Below are 20,028 nucleotides of genomic sequence, written 5' to 3' on the forward strand. Positions count from 1 at the left end.
ACTTTGTACTTTGATGTTTAAGATGTTTTATTAATGATTACGGACAAAAAACTCAAAAAAGAATTTCCTAAGTTTAGCCAGTACATTATTCTATACCTTACCCTTCTTGTCGGAGACGCAGTTCATTTAGGCCCTAAGAAGAAGAAGCCGCTAATTTTGTCTGCATCGCTATGCCAAGAGAGGCAATGTCTTTAAAACATAGAGGTGATATGGAATATAAACTAGTGAAAGTGAGGCCTTAGAGTGACGATCTGCATTCTGATGATTACAAAAACAGTTTAAGTGACAAAAAGATATCGACTTCAGAAAAATAACAACTAACAAAAACCCCTTAATTAAGAAATTTGTTATCTGTATGAGTTGAAGTAATTACATCTTATGGTAGGCATTAAATTGAAGTATTCAAAACACATTTTTTTACATATAAATTTCCTCATTAAAAATTTTTTTATTCTTCTATGATTTTGTATGTCTCGTAAAAGAATTATTTGATATTAAACGGGAACTTAGCATTGTATTATATTAACAGAAATAATTTACAGAAAGATAAGTGATAATTATATACAAGACATGAGAAAATAAATAGATTTTGACTTCTAGAAGAATTGTACGCCTAGAAAAATATTTATAATTTCTTTAACAAATGAGATAAACGATACAATTATAGAGTGCAGTTTAACAAAAATTGATAACGTAAGAAATTATGATAATAATAATAATTTACAAAGGGAGTATATTCGAAGGAAAATTATATAAATTCTATATATATGAAATCAGAGTTTCATGACATTTAATTACTAATCGACTTAAAAATAAAATTTAAAAATGTCAATATCATTTCGTCAATTATTTTTTGGCACATTAAATATTTAACAAGAGCAAAATAGATTCTCTTATACAAAAATATATCTCTATGCGATTTAAGACTGGACTTGTTACTAATCCTAGGCATAATACAAAATGTATAATTTTAATATTTTGTAGTATTCTCATAAAAATAGCAAAAATATAATTTCTTCTTTAAAACTGAATTTTACCTTCTTCTCACGAAGAGACCAGTACTTAAATATCACCTTAAGTCTTACGAATATGCAAATATACTTTCTAAAATATTTTATCTTTACATGAGTATATATCTAAATTTGTTTTAATTTTAAAAATATAATTATTAGTTATTTATATAATTTTTTTAGTGACTATTTTGTAAACGCAAAATCAGTGCATCGACGACATTGAAAATTTCATCGAAATGGGGACGAGATTCAGCTTCAGCAGCCCAACACTTTAACATAAGGCGATACATTTCCGGAGCGGTATTTTCAGGTGCCGGCATGCGATAGCCTTTAATTGAAAATTTATATAATGCAATTATAAATGTCTTACTTGGAATTGATCGAGATTATTATTACTTACCAGTGTCGATGCGTTCACGTGCGCGTGAATTACTCATGCCTGAATAGGGCGTATCACCTTTAGAGAAAATCTCCCACATTAAAATGCCATATGACCACACATCACATAGCGATGTATATTTTCCAAAATTTAAAGCTTCCGGAGCAGTCCATTTGACCGGTATTTGTTTCATGCCATCTGAAACTAAAATGCAGAAAAATAATAAATAACAAAGTTTTTAAATTCAATTATATTATATATACCTATGTATTCCTCCTCTTCTCTGGACATACCAAAATCAGATATTTTAACAGAGTTTTCGAAGTCCACCAAACAATTCCGTGCGGCAAGATCACGATGGATACAATTCTTTGACTCCAAATATCGCATACCTGAGATGGAAACATTTAACAAAACCATTCTTATATATTTGAAGTTAAACAAATGATTTAAGCTATACATAATAGAAATGAATAATATAGTCCATTTTTATCATTTTTGAAAATTTATTGTTATAGTTCTGATTTAATGACCCAGTAAAAAGGGAATATTCAGTAACGCATATTAGAAGACTAAAATCATAGAGCAGGAAAGCATATTCATGCTTCCAAATATTCCAATAACTCAAAAGTACTTAAGCGAATTGTGTTAACCACGATTATTTAAGGTTTTAAGATTTGACCACTAATAATTAACAATTACTAGATATACTTACCAGCCGCCGCATCTCTACACATGCCCATTTGCTGCCGATACGTAAGTGAATTTGAATTTTTACGCAGATAATTTAACAGTGAACCGCCTGCAAATATTTGTGAAAGATTGAAATAACTAAGTTTAAATAAAAAATTAACTTTTTATAAAAAATGTATAACTTTACATATCAATTATTTATATTTTATTTAAAAAAGTGTTCTCTGCACATTCGTCAACATTAACGAAAAAAAAATACAGAAAGATTCCTCTCTAGTACATTTAGAGAAAATGAGCCAAAGATTTCTTTATCTATTATTATTATTGCAAGGGATGGTACACCGTGATCTATGCAATTAACGTAAACATAGTTAATACAATTGATAAACTTCACATTTTACTGTGTTCTAAGTGTTTAAACCTCATTCAGTTTAATGCACGCTAATTGAAAGTTCAGGACTTATTTTTTAACACTATTACTACCGTAAATGCATATGTAAAATTATGTTAAATGCAGTTGTTATCTAGCAAATATTGGAACTTAAAAATAGTAATTACAGAGATTTAATTTTGTTTATATATATATATTATATATTAATGTCTTTTATATTTTTTAGAAGTTCCAAGGCTTTAAATTTAGTAGAACACAAAAATTGTTCATTACGACCTGTGATTTTTCCTAATTACAAAAAAGTAAAGCAAAAATGACAAAATGTATAGCCACTTCTCAAACGATCAATTGCCGTTCATACTCCCTTTAGAATTTAATTATTCCAAAGACTATTCAATACATAGACTCGTTATGACTCAATTTTAAATTTTGCATCTTTATGATGCGAAAAGGGTTGGGGTGTCAAAGCATTTCATAGTCAACGAGTGTAAAGAAATTTGAATTGTTTTCGAGTCATTTTGTGCGCTCTGAACCATAGTTGTTGGTATTTTTATGCACAAACGTGCATTTAACGAGAGAGAAATGAAGAAGAGCAACATATGAGAATATCAAAACAATAAATGTTTGCCAAAATACCAAAAACTGAAGTTTTGTTTTTTTTGGTTGGTTTTCAATGCATTTGATTTCATTCATTTTAGAATTTTTTGTGAAACCTAAATTTCTTCTTTGTATAGAAGTAAACACCACTGCATTATTTTGTAAATTAGTATAATTTGTTTAAACTTTTATGAAATTTTAGTGAAATTGAGATTTTTTAACTACTAATTGAAATATCATTTTTTATATATATTTAAGCTTAGAATATTGTTATCTACAACCATGTTTAATTTTTAAAAGCAAAATTTTAGAAGTAATATTTTGCAAAAATCATATTTTTATCGCTTTTTTCTCTTCTATCTGCGACACCCAAAAAATGTATCCAAGTTTTTCTATAAAATTTTGCCTACTAATAGCCAAACGTTAAAGGTTCACTAAAATTTGTTGTTCCCACTCTATGTTTTATATCTATTTCAGATCTCAGAAAGTACTGAATAATTATGCAAAATATAACCTTCAATAAATCTCTTAACTTTTAACAATAAATTCAATAAGTAGTAATATAAAGACATTTCTTATATTTATAATTATATATATTATAATTCTGTTAAAAAACTACGTAGCTACCATGCATTATTATATTCAGGCGCACGCCCTTCAGTATGACCGAGTTCTTTAATATTGTATGCATAGCTGATTTGTTATAATTCTAAATCTGCGTATTGTTTTCGCAATAGGAAAGCAATAAAAAGAACGGACGACTATGATAATATAAGTGCATACTACCTGATCTTGTTGCATTATCGAGCAGCCCGCTAGTCCTTCTTTTATTGCGGTTTTGTTTTTAATTTTAACTATTTATTGTTATTTTTCAATAAGTTATTTTATTTTATTGCTTATAATTTACTGTTAAGATTTTTCAAAAACAACTTATCTAGGTAAAAAATTGTACCATATATAAATGGTGACTTATAATTTATAAATTTAGTTATTAATATCATATGTGCTAAGTAAAAAGTGAAAAAACGTCGGCAATTTAATTATTAAAAGTGTTTAAATTTAATGAACTTGTGAAGTCTATTTCAAATTTATAAATTGTTAGTTATTGCATAAAACTCAATTATTAATAGTGATTTAATTGTTAAGTGTTATAATTTAATATATTTGTTGAGACTTTTTCAAATTTATAAATTGTAAGTATTGCAAAAAATTTAATTCAAGTAGTTGCAATGGAAAGAAATCTAAACAAATTATCATTTAAACGGTGCTCCATTAATGGATGCAGAAAATCAAAAAAAGAAGATAACGAGTTGAGGTTGTTCCGGTTCCCATCAATTGATTCTGTAATGGGCCAGATTTGGAGGGAAAAATGTGGTTTTATTGCAGAAAATCCGAGAAAGAGACTTTTTATATGCAGTAGGCATTTTGTGGACAGCGATATCGGCACAAAATTTTTAAAAAAAGGAGCAATACCCGTATATCATTTATGTACTGATAGTGTTTTGTCGGATGAAATCATTTTTGATGAAAATACTTCAGAAATGAGTTTAAAAGTTGACACTGAATCGTTATGTACCAACTGTGGAAAATACATACGATTGTCGGACTTTTATAGGAGAAAGTATAATGCTTTGCAAAGGAAATTTAAGGCATTACAACAATGCCGTTCGCAAAATAAAACAAAACGAAATACTAGAAAAAATGTTGTGAGCGCAATTGAATCTTTAGAAACAGTAAATAAGGATGTGAAGTTATTCTGCAAGTTTTTATTAAGCGATCAGCCCAAGGAATACACTAGAGATGTAAGAAGGCTAGTACAAAATATATATTACATTTCAAGGCCTGTATACCAATTTTTCAGAAGTACTCTTAAATTTAATTTACCGCACGAATCTACATTGAGAAGATGGATGCCTATAAAGTCACTTCAGCCAGGTTTTATTAATAATGGCTTTTATTTATTAAAACAAAAATGTTTAAAGCTCACGCAAACGGAAAAAGATTCAATTATTTTATTGGTTGACGAAATGTCAATTAAACGAGAATTGCGGTATAATGAACCTTTAGATCTAATTGATGGCGTTGAAGATAATGGATACTTTAGATCTCCCAAATTAGCAAAAGAAGTTTGTGTTTTCGTAATAAAGAGCATTTTCTCTAATTGGAGATTAGTTCTTAATTATTTTGTATCTGAAAATGGATTAAATGAAGAAACTCTAGCAAATATAGTACTAGACAACATTAATATTTTAACAAGCTTAGGATTGACAGTTAGAGCACTTATTTGTGATCAAGGGCCTTCGAACAGGAAATGTTTTTCCTTACTAGAGATTACAAGAGATAAACCTTTTATAGTTCACAATGATAGAAAAATCTATTTTATGTTTGATTTCCCTCATTTGATGAAATCTTTAAGGAATAGGGTAATGGAAAACGATTTGCAAACGCCAGATGGAACTGTTAGCTTTAAAGTAATACGTGAAATGTATGACAAGGAAAACCATAATATGACAAAAATGTGTCCGAAGCTTACAAGGCAGCATGTATATCCGTCCTCGTTTGAAAAGATGAGGGTCAAAACTGCAACACAGGTTTTTAGTCATACTGTGCAAGCCGCAATTAGAGCTTTTGCAGAAAGCGTAGGATTCAAAAAAGTTTCAAGCGAAGTTGCTATATCTATCGCATTTACATAATATTTATATTAAATCTTAAGAAGTAATACAATCATAAGAACACATATGTATATAAAATATTTACCAATAATTGGTAAAACATTTTTAAAAATAGTATGCTTTAGTTTTGCCAAATGTATTATAATAAAATTTTATAGAAATCAATTTAAGATGAATAAAAAAAACAAAAATTAAACCTTCGGTTTATATGGCAGTTTGAATAATTAACGCTATTTCGCAAATATATGCGCTTCACAGATACTGAATAAGTATAAACGGAACATCAGTACAAGGAGTACAAGTGTATCGACTATTAACTTTTGCAAGCGGATAATTGCCGAGAAATGGAGATTTATTTATTGGAGTAAATTAACGTAAAGTAAACTGAAATTTCTTAGATATTTTTTGCACTGTACTTTTGTTAAAAGTTTTCAAATTTATTTATTTTTTTATTATACATCTTATAAAAAGTTATCTTATAAAAAGTAATACCTAATTTACCTAATTTACCCTACTCGAAATTCTGGTAAATACCAACATTCGCTGCCATACGGACATAATTTACTATTTTCCTCAATTTACCATCAATTACTCGAACTCGCACACGGTCAGTTACATACAATTATCTTATTTTAGCTAATACTAATCAGTGGCGTAACTACATTTTTTAGGCCTGTAAGCAAATTCTAACTAAGGGGCCCCTATCAACATACTAAGGGGCCCCTCTTTTTATACTCTTTACACGAAAAATGTGAAAAGGGTATATAAGGTTTGTCAAGATTTTCGTAACGCATTAAAGGAAACGTCGGAAATACCATTAAGTATATATCAGTACAGTATATATATACTTTTTCAGTTCAATCTACTCTCTCAGCTTTTGAACTCTTCGAATGAAACTTTACACACATACTTTTAGCCGACCCTGTTCACCATTTGATTTGATTAAAATTGGACGTCTATTTCTTGTAGCTGTGATATAAACTTAACCATCGGATATGAGGTTTCTCCGTTTTTAATAAAGGTATTTAAATAGAATTTGGTGTATACAGTACTGATATTTGCAAAAGACAACGTACAAAATTATTTTCAAATGGGTTTAAATCTAGATATAGCTTCCATATAAACTCTCGATTAAGACACATACTTTTCTTAGAAAAACTTTTTTATATTATAAATAGGTTTAATATTTTATTTGAAGTACATACATATTATGTACTTTAAATTTAAAACTTACGTATCTTTTATAAAATGCAATATGAAGTTATTCCAACAAAAAACGTTTACAAACGTTTATAGTGGGGCCCCCTAAATTCGGGGGCCCGAAAGCGTTGCTTCCAGTTGCTTCCCTGTAGTTACGCCACTGATACTAATATAACATACATATAACTGTTATTATTCCTGATTAAAACAAAAAATTGAAATTGGTTGCATTTGCTTCAAATGTTCCTAAAATAAGATCAAAAAATATTCATATTCTTCCAATGTTTATAAATGTTTATGTTTATAAATATACATATATTTATACACATACATATATATGTAGGTCAGTAAACTTCCAAACAAGTAGGGATGATTCTCATATTTGCATTATGAAGTGATATTAAATGCATGCTTGCTGGTGCCAAGCATTAATTGCAAAAACAAATAATTACACCAAAAACTAATTTGACTCTTTTCTTGTACTGCCTGCCTTCGTAAACAAGCAAATCTGTTTTTTGTTGTCATTTTTGTGCTTCATTCATCAATAGTAAAATTTTGAGAAAGAACAAGCATAAGCGCGACCGATCTAGCAGCAGCGCAGAAAGAAGTAAAATCTTCACTCCGCCCTCCCGTGCCTGTTGCTGAAAATTTAAAAATTGAGTCATTGTGACTCTATAATATTCTTACATAATGATTTTATATTATGTTCGTTTTCTTCAATTTATATGTACATTTGTATATCTAACATAAATATGTTCATATTTCGTTTGTTAATATCATATTTGTTTGCGATATTACAATTGACTTAATTATTTTTAAGAATATAATTATCTATTTTACAATGTTTGGTTATTTAATAATGCAAACTATTTTAATAAATATTCATATGCTGAACATTCAAAATATATAAATTTATTATATTTTATAACTAAATTCTGGCTAAATTCTTACACATTATTGTTAATAAGAGTTGTCTTAATAGATCTTATATTATTTGCTAACTTAAATTGTAGAGCTAATAGGGGTATTCACTCTCTCTTGCAAACTCATTGCAAGGTACACGAAATGCACAGATTGTACGAGAATGCAAATAATAACAACAAAATACACGCACAAAATTTCGTGCAATTGCGTGCAATCTTTCAATACTAAAACCTATGTATATTTGCTTGCAACAAAACAGAAATGGCGGAAATCAGCTGTTTTGACATTTGTTGCTTCTCATTTTTAAATTTGAATTGACGGTTAGTAAAATTTCGAGATATGTTAATCTATGGCTATGCTATATACATGCGTTTCGTTAAATAATTTAAATCGATGTGACCATTAATTAAGTTTTCACAAATATAATATTATATACATATACATTTGTGAATTAATTTATCTATTTATCAATTTCAGCGAAACTTACGAAAATTTGTCCACATTTTGAACTATTAAATGAAGTGTTTGGACGCATGTCTAATTTACAGCCGCTTGTGATATGTAGGGACACATTGCCACAGCCACCAGCTAGTTCTGCGCTAGGCGGCGAAGTTTATTTTATTGAATCGTCTGCAGAGAACACATAATCCAGCTCTGCACCGAAAGTCGTGCGTTCTGCTGTGCAAAGCCCCACTACCCCCATCGATAAAAAAATATAACAAATAACAATCATAAATTAAGAATTAGTTATATTTTTATTATATTAATTATTTTTATATTATACTAGATAACCCGACAAACTTTGTTTTGCCTTATAAATTATTTCTAGTTTCTAGAGAAATGCTAGTGTAGACAAAAAGTAACTTACTTATTATAAGTGTGTAAGTATGTGGTATATGCATGAAATAGGCATGGAGCGCTATGAACGAAAACGAAAATAAAAATAACAAACGCCAAATAATATTATTTTGAAGTTGTTATAGTTTATTTATTAAATTATTAATTTAAAATCAATAGATTTGTATAATACCAAGTTCCCTGGCAACAACTGTTGTATCTTCAAATTTAAATTGTCTTGGATTGACTGTAAATAATAATAATGATAATGGGCCAGTAACATTAACCAACAACAGTCGAAGATAAAAGCACTCAGTGTGTTTTGGATTAACTGTAAATAAGCGTTCGATTTAAATAAATTGAGACATGGATCAACTGGTGAAACTTGCTTGCGGGGCATCCATTTTTTTGTTTGAGCCCATGTGAAATAGCGTGGTACTTGTGAATAGAGAAATGTTCTTGCAAAGGCACCAAAATCATCCGTACTATTACACAATTCAAAAAATGCAGTGAGTGTAGATTTAGGTGGATTTGTACCACGATCAATAACTGTCCCGTTCGTGAAATGAAAAATACACGCTGACCGTTTTCAAGATGGACGGCTAACTGAACAGCTGCTGGATCCCGTTCATGAATTAGAAAACCGAAGATACACCAAGCAGCTTCATTGGAGCTGATGTACCGACCAATTTGGTAGAGCGTAATTTCACCGTTTTTGTTCATTGGAGGAGCATTTACATTAGTATATTTCTACTCTAAACACAGCCATATCACTGCCTTTATGAACATACTTTATATATTTGATGCTCTTCACAGAACTGCAAAACTCAACATTAATATGAGCATTGTATGTCTTGCTTAGCAGAGGCGAATACGGCACCACCCGCCATTGTCCCCTATTATCGGGATTTCTTCGACGATATATTGGATATCCGTCGGTATTTGTTATAGTATCATTAGTGAAATCTTTTGAAAAAATTTTAGTACATTTTCCATCTGCCATGCCAGGCGAAGACGAAGAAACGAAGTGGATGTAATGCTCGATGTACTTGTTGGCGTAGTTACATAAAATATTAAGAAAAAAATTTTTCTTTTTCAAAAATATAAACAAAATTTATGTCAAAAAATTAAAAAATTTTTTGTTAAAGCAATAAGGATATTTTTGCTGGATAGGGACTCCCTAATCACTTTAGCGGTATGAAAAATAAACAGTACCCGATTCTCAGACCTACTGAATACGCATATAAAATTTGGTAAAAATCTGTAAAGCCGTTTCGGAGGAGTACGGTAACTAACATTTTGACAATGTTAATTTTATATATAAGATTATTATTACATATATTAATATATATATACGTTTTTACACATTATTCTTGTCTTGAAATAAACCTACTGGAAAAAAGTAATGTCGCAATTGACTTCTTAATTATATATTAAATATATATACATATACTAGCTGACCCGGCGAACGTTGTTTCCCCTTGCAATTAATTTTCCTGGCGTTCGTTGCGTTGCTCTTGACTTTCATTAGCACGTGTAATTGTATCCTGGTTTCTTACATCTTCATTGTTTTCTGCTGATCTATTTAACCGACGGTTCTGGAGTAATTGTGAATTCCGAGTCCGTCGACCAATATTTCCTCCTCGTCCACGAAGACGTGGCATTGTTTTTTGTACGATATTTATATCTTTATATATATAATTCTTCTTTTTTGTGTGTTAAATTTTTGAATTCGTTAAATTTACCAGGAATACCACCACATAACTTAAGATTAAAAATTGGCTCACTTATAATTATGCTGCGGAATTTAAATGCACTTAAGCTATGCAACGTCAGTTTTACAATTCATTTTAGAGATTTTAAAGTTTTTAAACAAATCAAAGTAAGCATGAATAAATTTTAAATTTTTAATATAAATGTATATGGATACTAAAAAATAAAAAATTGATTAAAAGACATTATCCAGTGGCCAAATGTGAATCTAAAACCTTCCTTGAATCCACTTGAACACACACAAAAAATTTCATCAAAATCGGTTCAGCCGTTTAGGAGGAGTTCACTGTCAACACACGTACAGAAGAATTATATATATAAGATGTATGTTTTATATATTTATATTCGTAAATTATTGATTGCCGAACATTAAATTATGCAAAAATTTGCGCTTCGAAGCTCCTTCATTGGTTCTCTGACTAGCTTCATTCTGCATAAGCTCATCAGATTCTTAATCGTTGTCATGTACGTAATCTACGTGTTCCGTATCATCACATCGCAAAACGTTGTGCAATATGACACAAACAAGGAACCAATTTGAACAAAAATTATGATTCGTATCATTCTGAATACGGATTCTTAACTCCTTAAGACTACCGAAGCGTTCCTTCAGAAGTCCAAAGCAATGTTCAATCTTTACACGAAATCTGCTATGGCGTAAGTTTAAAGTTTTACGTTTGGAGTATTCAAGCTGTTGGGAGTTTGACCGAAACGGAGTTATAAGAGTTTTAAATAATGGATAAGCAGAATCGCCTGCTAACCATTGTTCTGAAGAAAATAAAGAATTTTCTTGGATGTAGAGAGCGCTTGTACGAAACATGCGAGCATCATGTGCACTTCCAAAGTGACTAACTGCGACATGTCGAATCTTCAGCTGATAGTCATATATGACTTGTGCTTTTATTGAAAACACTCTATTTTTTCAAAAATTGGATGTATGGTTAACCACTGGTGCTTCGGCAAGTTTTATTTCAGTACCGTCAATATATCCAATGCAATGTGGAAGCTCATGATAGGTTTTCTTCACTATATCTTGTCGTTCAGCTACATCTGGCCACGTTATAAATTTGGTTTGCAGCTCCAATATGGAGCGAAAGGCTCTTTGGGATATCTTATAAATTGTTTCCCATCTCCAACACCAAATAATGTAGCGACTTTACGATAGCCGCATTTTCGCCTGATGAACCCAAACGATATAAAACAATAGCAAGTTGAAGATCGAGCGGGAATTGTTGAATTGAATGTGAATTAGTGAACTCCGCGCTAGTGTTTATTCGTGAGAGTATTAAGGAAAATTCGTTCCAATTTACTCTAAGCATCTGACGAAAACGGCCTTCATCAAATTCTTGAAGAATGGTAGATCTCCATTGAATAGATTTTGGTACGGGTTGGTGATTTCCGTGATAGTTTACTAAAGTAAACAAAAGGTCTTCATTTAATTGCTCCATCACTTCCCAGTAATTTGCATCATCTAACAAATAGAAACTATACAGTATTGAAAACTACATTAACAACATGATAATACATTCAATCAGAATATTAAAAGCACTATTTTCAATAAAAAAAATCTATACATTTTTGAATTTCACTTGTTCGCGGCATTGTTATACTTTTATTTTTCTTTGCTCAATGTGATACGGCTGCAAAAACAGCTGATTCATTTTGATGATGCAATTCTACAACAGAGGTGTTTTCGCAGTCTTGCAGGTTTTGTATAGCATTCTTGCATTTCGTGCTCCTTGCAATGAGATTGCAAGAGAGACTGAATACCCCTAATATATTTCTTATTCATTTTAGAAATGTTTGTTGATTTTAGACTTCTCTAAGGCCCACAAGTAAAGCTTACGAAGTAAAAGAAGAATTAAAAAATCAAGAAGCTGCATTAGATGTTCATTACAGGGCCCATTAAACCACTGAGGGGTTTCTTTATTGCATATTTCTATTATTAAACTCTTAAAGCCAATTGCATCTGTTTTGTTTTTGAATACTTGTTCAAAAACGTCGACATGTTTACAAGAAACATTAAAAAAACTTTGTGGTGGCGCAAACAGGTTACCGAAATTTGAAAGATAAGTATAATTTTTATAGTAGATGAGAAGCTCACTTGGAGCTGTCGAAATTTCATCCTTTTTTTTACTTTTATATTGCAAGCTTTAAAATTTAATTTTTTAGCAACGTACCCTATTATGTGTCTTAAAGACAAAAAATCAATATTTATATTCTTTGAATTGGAAAATGCCTTTGATATAATGCAACTTTCGGTGTCATTGCACTCTAGATCAGAGTAGGCTTCTACTACACAGTTACTAGACACCCTAGAGTTATTTTCATCGAGTTCTATCAAAGAAGAAAAAAGCACATCATCACTATGCACTTACATTTATTATCATAGTCGTCCTTTTTGTTCATTGTTTTCCTATTCCGAAAACAATGAGCATATTTAGAATTAGAATCAATTACCCATGCATACAATATTAAGAGTTTCGGTCATACTACATAGTTTTTAACAGAAATATAATATACATAATTATATTATTACTTATTGAGTTTTTTGTCACAATATACAAATTTTTGTGAACCTTTGACATTTTTGTATTAGTGAAAAAAATTTTATGGAAAAACTTGAACACATTTTTGGGTATCGCAGATTGAAGTGAAAAAAGTCATAAAAATAAGGGGGATTTTTGCAAATTTTCAATTTTAAAATTTTACTGTTAATAAAATGAAAATATGTTTTTATTTAAAAATAATAACAATATCCTAAGCTCTAAAAATATAAAACATGATAATTTTTCAATTAGTACATAAAAAATTATAAATTATTATAATTTCACTAAAATTTTCTAAATTTTTAAATAACTTACAATAATTACGAAATTAAATTAATTAATTATGCAAATATGATGGAGTTGAAGTTGAAAATAAAAATTTCGGTTTTACAGAAAATTCAAAAATGAATTAAAACTCATATTTAAGTTCATGTGACACAAAAATAACTCAAATATGTTTTCCCTGATTTCTACGACCGATTTTTGTGAAATTAGCAACACTTCATTTTTAAGATTTTTTGAGTGATGCACACTCTCCACTTATATCCTCTTCGATTATAAATATCACAGAATACATAGGCACACGTCGAACGTAACGAAGAGAAATTGCATTTAAAAAATTTATTTCTTATAACATTTTAGCACACGTATTGAATACATGTAATCTCACCACCAGTGAATACCTCTTAAATTATGGAAATCCCGCCCACTTCGATCGAAACTAAGAGAAATTGCTTTATGAACTCCATTTTTTATAACATTTTTGCCACACTCATTATATAAGTGCGATTACACCACACTTATTCCACTTTCACGCTCTTCATGCTGCCACATAATTTTTTTTCAATTATTTACTGTGCTAGTTTTTATTTAGGCAGATATATAAATACTCGTTAATAAATTTAAATATACATCACATATAATTAAATTATATATTATTAAATTAAATGGGTGTAATTAAAAAATTCTACTTGATGTTGTCGTTATTACAGAAAACGAAAATTAAACATATATGATATTAATATATATAACTCATTCACTATTGCGTGTAGCATAAAATTCACAAGAAAATTTATGCAAAAAAATTTTATACTGAAAAATAGAAATTATTAATTTTTATAATAATAATTTCGTGTTTGATATATCGAAAGTGTTATTACAATTTATTTTACTTATCTTCATAAATAAATAACTTGTGCAATTCAAGAAATATAACATTCCATAATTTATTTTATATATGTTGTTTTCCTTGGAAATTGTAGAAAATTATTCAAAATTAAATAAATTTGTAAACCATCGCAAGAAATACTAATTTTATTGCTTGCACTGATAATAGTACATTGTCTTCAAAATTTTATAGTGCGTTTATAGTGCGTTTTACACACCATATCGTTCGCTGTCAGCAATCGATGTCGTCGATTGCCATTACACTTCAAATTTGTCGACAATTTTTTAAACACGCCCCCAGCAAACAATACAAATATATTTCACTAATTAATATTAAAGCAATCGCTGAAATATCAACAGCAACTCCTATGTATGATTTTATAAGAAAAAATGGGTTTTAATATTTAGTTATATAATTTTAATTTTTATATAATATTTTATTTATGATTTTAAATCTTTTTTATGATATGTTTAGTAATTAAAAACTTTTCCGTAGATAGACAATAAAATTAATAGTTAAAATAAAAGATTCATTGTAATTTAATGTTTGGTAATTTACATATTTTTGTGAATACAAGATTATTAATATTATAAATTTTTTTCTAGATAGAAAATACAAATAATATTTAATATAAAAGATATAATTCATTCATAGTTGCAAAGCATCACCTCCTGACGATAAATCATCCGTGCATTTAAACGATGTTTACGCTTCTATTCCTTAATCCTTAAAATAAATGCAAATTTGCATGCCGACAAAATCCGATTGTATAAGAAAAAAGACGAGCGTGTTTGAGGAAATATCAACATTTTTGGATTTTCAAAATAATTTTTAAAATTTGAAATGCTACTATTTACACAATCAAATTTCGCATCTCATGAGAGAGTGAGAGAAATAATTCTCATGTGTATATACGCGCATAAAGGGATGAAAGCGAAGATATCACTTAAATGCATATTTGATTTTATTTTCTAGTTTATTTGTTGTTTTTTTCTGTATACATTTAATTTAATAATATGTAATACACTTTATACACTTCATTCAATGCTCAAAAGGTTATAGCTGGATAAATAAGTATAATAGAATAAATATGCTTATAATTTAATATTAAAAATGTAGCCGTGTAATACTTAAATACAGTTGTTATAAAACATATAAAAAACATACATATAGCTATGAAAAGTGCATAAATAATTGCGTTACATACACACTTAAATTCAGAACAATATTTTGCGTAATTATACGTTATTGTTAATTACACCCATTTAATTTAATAATACATAATTTAATTATATGTGATGTATATTTAAATTTATTAACGAGTATTTATATATCTGCCTAAATAAAAACTTGCACAGTAAATAATTGAAAAAAAATTATGTGGCAGCATGAAGAGCGTGAAAGTGGAATAAGTGTGGTGTAATCGCACTTATATAATGAGTGTGGCAAAAATGTTATAAAAAATGGAGTTCATAAAGCAATTTCTCTTAGTTTCGATCGAAGTGGGCAGAGTTTCCAAAATTAAACAGCTACTCTCTGTTTACATAGTGAACTATAATCGTTGCGCGCGTTAAAAAAAATATTATAATTTACAATAATAATAAACAATAATTTTAAAAATAAATATTTTAATTTTTATAAATTTATATAAATCTTGTGTTATTGGCACCGTAAGTACTTAATTTTAATTATATACAGTGAATTTTAATTTTGTTGGATTATATTATCGTATGGCGCATATGTTAAAATAAGAAATGTGAGGTGCAAAACACATGACTTTAATAAATTTGTCTAATTTGTGTTTTAAAAAAATGTTGAGGTTTTTTTAACCCGCCGTCCTGCGCGTAACGTTTTAGTAACACAGTCAGTCGCGTGGGGTTGTTTAGAACCCCATTGTAAAAGTTTATTTATCAACAAAATTTTTTGAAAAAATATATACTTTTTGATGCTAATATTTAGTTTCGTACGTCAACAAATAAAAAAACATTGATTTATTTCAATAATATAATTTTTAATATCATAAGTTATTTTCATAAAACTTGTATTAAATTTTCTTGTTTTTTTGGAGTCTTTTAGTATACTTATCATTAAATACAAAACGAAAATAATTTTCTTTTTTATTTTAATGAATTTTTAATTACTAATAAGTGAAAAAACTGTAATAAAAGAAAAAAGTAAGATGTTCGATAGTTAAATAAAAAATTTTACAGCTCGAAATTGCATGTTTTTAATTTGCGCAATCTTTGCAAATTGTTGCGCAGTGTCTTGGACAGAGAGCCTTTTTGCAACCAACACATATTTTTGTGTATTTTCTATACTGTGTGAAGATTTATGTAGTCCAGCAATATAGAGTATGCCAATTAAAGCTTTCATTTCGATAGTGTTAGTTTCACTCGCATCACGACTCCTCTTGTGAGACTATTTTAATTTTTTGATTCGTGAAATTAACAATATTGTGTATCCAATGATTAGAAAATATGAGATTCCATGTTTCAAAGATAGTTTTAGCTTCATTACATGTTGCTTTAGGCCCTGGGAGATGAGATATAATGTTGCATTGACGTGTTCGAACAGCTTTACGTGGGGAATCTTTTTTCCATTTATAAGCAAATGATTTATTTTACTATTTTGTTTGATCGATAGTATTTAATTCTAGAGATATACAACTGTGAAAGAGGAATGTCATCATCACGACTTGGTGTTATATTTTCTGTTGTATTAGAATCACATTCTTGTTCTGTTTCAGAATTATGTTCACAAATTTCAACGTGATCAATTTCAATTTCACTTTCTATAAAAAATATATATGTCTAGCAAATCACTTTATCAAAATTAGAATAAAAATTCTTTCTACCGCTACTTCTATTAGAGTTGTCTATTATTTCAATGTCGCAGTCCTCATTTAGACATCTCAAAATACGACCTTCTTGAACTAGATTCATTTCTTTGCAAAAAAAATTTTGTAACATAATAAGTCGCGTGGGGTCAAAAAGCACCCAACAAAACAAAAAACACCTGTTATTCATAACTGCTGATCATAAACTGAATAAAACTCAATGGAATAAAACTCATAACTGCTGATCATAAACTGAATAAAACTCATTGGAATTATGTCGTTTCATAATCAATCAATCATAATTCTTCAATGATTTGCAATGTGAAATTATTTTTTCTACATATGGATGTACTTTTTTACGTGCAGTTATTATATCCATGTTTTTATATTTCTGTATATGTGTATTATTTTCTTTTGAATAGTTATTATATCTTTATTATATTTTTATATATTTTAATATACTTTGTATATTCTTTTATAATTTTATTTTTTTATTTTTTATTTTTTATGTTTTTATATATTATACATTTTGTATTTTATTTTGTTCTGCTTATTATTTTTTTGTGTTTTTCTAATTCATATTTTGTTATATTTGTTTATTTATAAATATTTGTTTTATATTATACATTTCGTATCTTATTTTGTTTTGCTTATTTTTTGTTTTTTTATATTTCATATGTTGTATTCGTTTTTTATATATAGATTTTTTATTTTTTTTTATTTAATTTTATAAATTAAATAAAATATTTTATTTAATATTTTGTTTATTTTCTATTACATATTGTTGTATTTGTTTTTAAAAGTTTTTATATACATTTTTATTTTTATACGACATTTTTTACATATAGGTATATACGACAATACTTAGATACTATTGACCTTATATTTTCAATCCATTCTGATGAGTCTTGGTAGTTTCCAGATGAAACGCGTCAGTGAAAACTGCTAGTTGACATTTTTGTTGGTTTTTCTTACCAATATAAAAATTGCTTCACGCCTTTTCATTTTTTACTGACAAAGAGACTGACACAATTTTACTTATCTCACCTGTTCTTTTATATATTTTATGTTTATTTTAAATTTTTTATTTTTAATTTTATTATTTACATTATTTACTAATTTATTTTAAAACAAGTTTTAAATTTTTATTTTTATTTTAGATTTTTTAATATTTTCTTTATCTTTATAAATCAGATTATTTACCAAACTATCTAAAATAGGTTCTTACTTAGATTATTTACTAATTCGGAAAACAAGTTCTTTTAATTAATTTGTAATGGTAATTTTAAAATTTAAAATTGAATTTTGTAATTTTATAATTTATTTTTTATTTATTATTTTTTAGGTTTTAATTATTATAATAGCTTTTTAATTGTGATTTTATTTCTATATTTTCGTATTTCCATATTGTTATATTACTGTTGGAGATTGTTGGTCGCACAGCACAAATCCGCAGACCACCAAAGCACCAATTCTTGTACCACAATATAACAAAATTTGTTATATTCAACAAAATATATACAACAAAATTTAGGGTTTATTATTTCAACAAACTTCAAAATAATTATTTTACACAACGATTTATGTTCAAAACTAATTCATTTATTAATAAGCATTTATTCAACAATGCAAGCAACTATAGGTATATGTCAAATAAAAAATGAATAAACACCACCGATTGGGCATCCGAACATGCAGCGATCTTAAACGCGACTGATTTAAAGTGAAATTGTATAATATATAAAAGCACATCAAGAGAGCGATGCGTTTATTATATTGATTTCCTACAACATGCTCCGCCCGTTGAAAGAACCCTTTCAAAACGTTCAATCGGTAGGTAGTGGTGCAATTTTGTGGATAGGCCGACGAAGCACACCCTGGTTAGTGCGAATATCCACTACACGAATCCTTTCATCTTTCCCTGTTATAGTTCCCACAATTCTGCCCAGTTGCGTGTTGTGGAGGAAGATTGTCATTGTGAATAATTACCAAACGACCAACAGTTATTATGATATTAGCTTCAGGTTTAAGCCATTTGGATCTAAGCTGCAAAGTGTGTAAATAGTCACGCCGCCACATTTCCCAAAACTGCTGTTTTAAGTACGTAACACGTTGCCAACGTGATAATTATGATATGTTGTATGTACTGTATAATTTCTTTCAGGGATTATCGGCCGGGAATTTAAAATCGCTTCAGCTTCAATAATCACGGTTTGTAATTCTTCGTAAGTTAGGCTAGATTGCGCCAAATTTTTTAATAATAATGTTTTGAGAGATTTCACCGACGCCTCCCAAAGTCCACCAAAATGAGGTGCTCTTGGCGGAATGAACTTAAACTCAAATCCAGTATTGTTGCTGTACTCTAGCATTTCTCTAAGCCCTTGCTGACTGAAAAATTGTTCTTTAAATTTATTTAATAGTGACTGCGCACCAGTGAAATTTGTTGCATTGTCACAATAAATGCGCTGCGGCAGTCCACGACGTGCTATGAATCGTTTTAGGCCTAGAATGAAATTATTGGTGGATAAATCTGATATTAATTCAGTGTGAACTGCTTTTTTCGAAAAGCAAACAAAAATTGCTATATAAGTTTTATATGGGACTTTACTACGAATACGATACGTTGTATAAAATGGTCCACATAAATCAACTCCTGATATTAGAAAAGGTCGGTTCACAATTAATCGATCCGCTGGCAGCGAGCCCATAATTTGTTGTAACAGTTTCGGTTTATAGTGGAAACAGTGAACGCAGTTACGCACTACCTTTCGAACTACTTTCCGAGCATTAATTATCCACACTTGAGATCGTATTATACTAATTAAAACCTTAGGGCCAACGTGCATATGTTTACGATGTAAGTATTCCACAAAAATTTGAGAAAACCGATGATCACGTGGCAGTAAAGCTGGAAATTTTGCATCAAAGCCTATTGGTGCATTGGTCAATCGTCCTCCTACTCGAATTATATTAAATGTTCCGTTTACAGTGACCAT

General features: G+C 29.0%; 2 protein-coding genes across 2 annotated transcripts; both read right to left on the reverse strand.

Moving 5' to 3' along the window:
- Positions 1–467: 467 nt before the first annotated feature.
- On the reverse strand, positions 468–17,138 carry LOC119676925 (tyrosine-protein kinase Fer-like). The gene is made up of 6 exons (XM_038088192.1): positions 17,051–17,138; positions 16,861–16,987; positions 2,108–2,223; positions 1,656–1,784; positions 1,414–1,596; positions 468–1,341 (listed from the first exon to the last, which is right to left on the reverse strand). The coding sequence occupies exons 1-6, from the start codon at positions 17,136–17,138 to the stop codon at positions 1,190–1,192; spliced, it is 795 nt and encodes a 264-aa protein (XP_037944120.1). The 3' UTR covers positions 468–1,189.
- Positions 17,139–19,128: 1,990 nt separating this feature from the next.
- On the reverse strand, positions 19,129–20,028 carry LOC119676926. The gene has a single exon (XM_038088193.1). The coding sequence runs from the start codon at positions 20,026–20,028 to the stop codon at positions 19,129–19,131; it is 900 nt and encodes a 299-aa protein (XP_037944121.1).

Source organism: Teleopsis dalmanni, chromosome 2, assembly GCF_002237135.1.
Source record: "Teleopsis dalmanni isolate 2A chromosome 2, ASM223713v2, whole genome shotgun sequence".
In the NCBI taxonomy this organism is placed as follows: domain Eukaryota; kingdom Metazoa; phylum Arthropoda; class Insecta; order Diptera; family Diopsidae; genus Teleopsis; species Teleopsis dalmanni.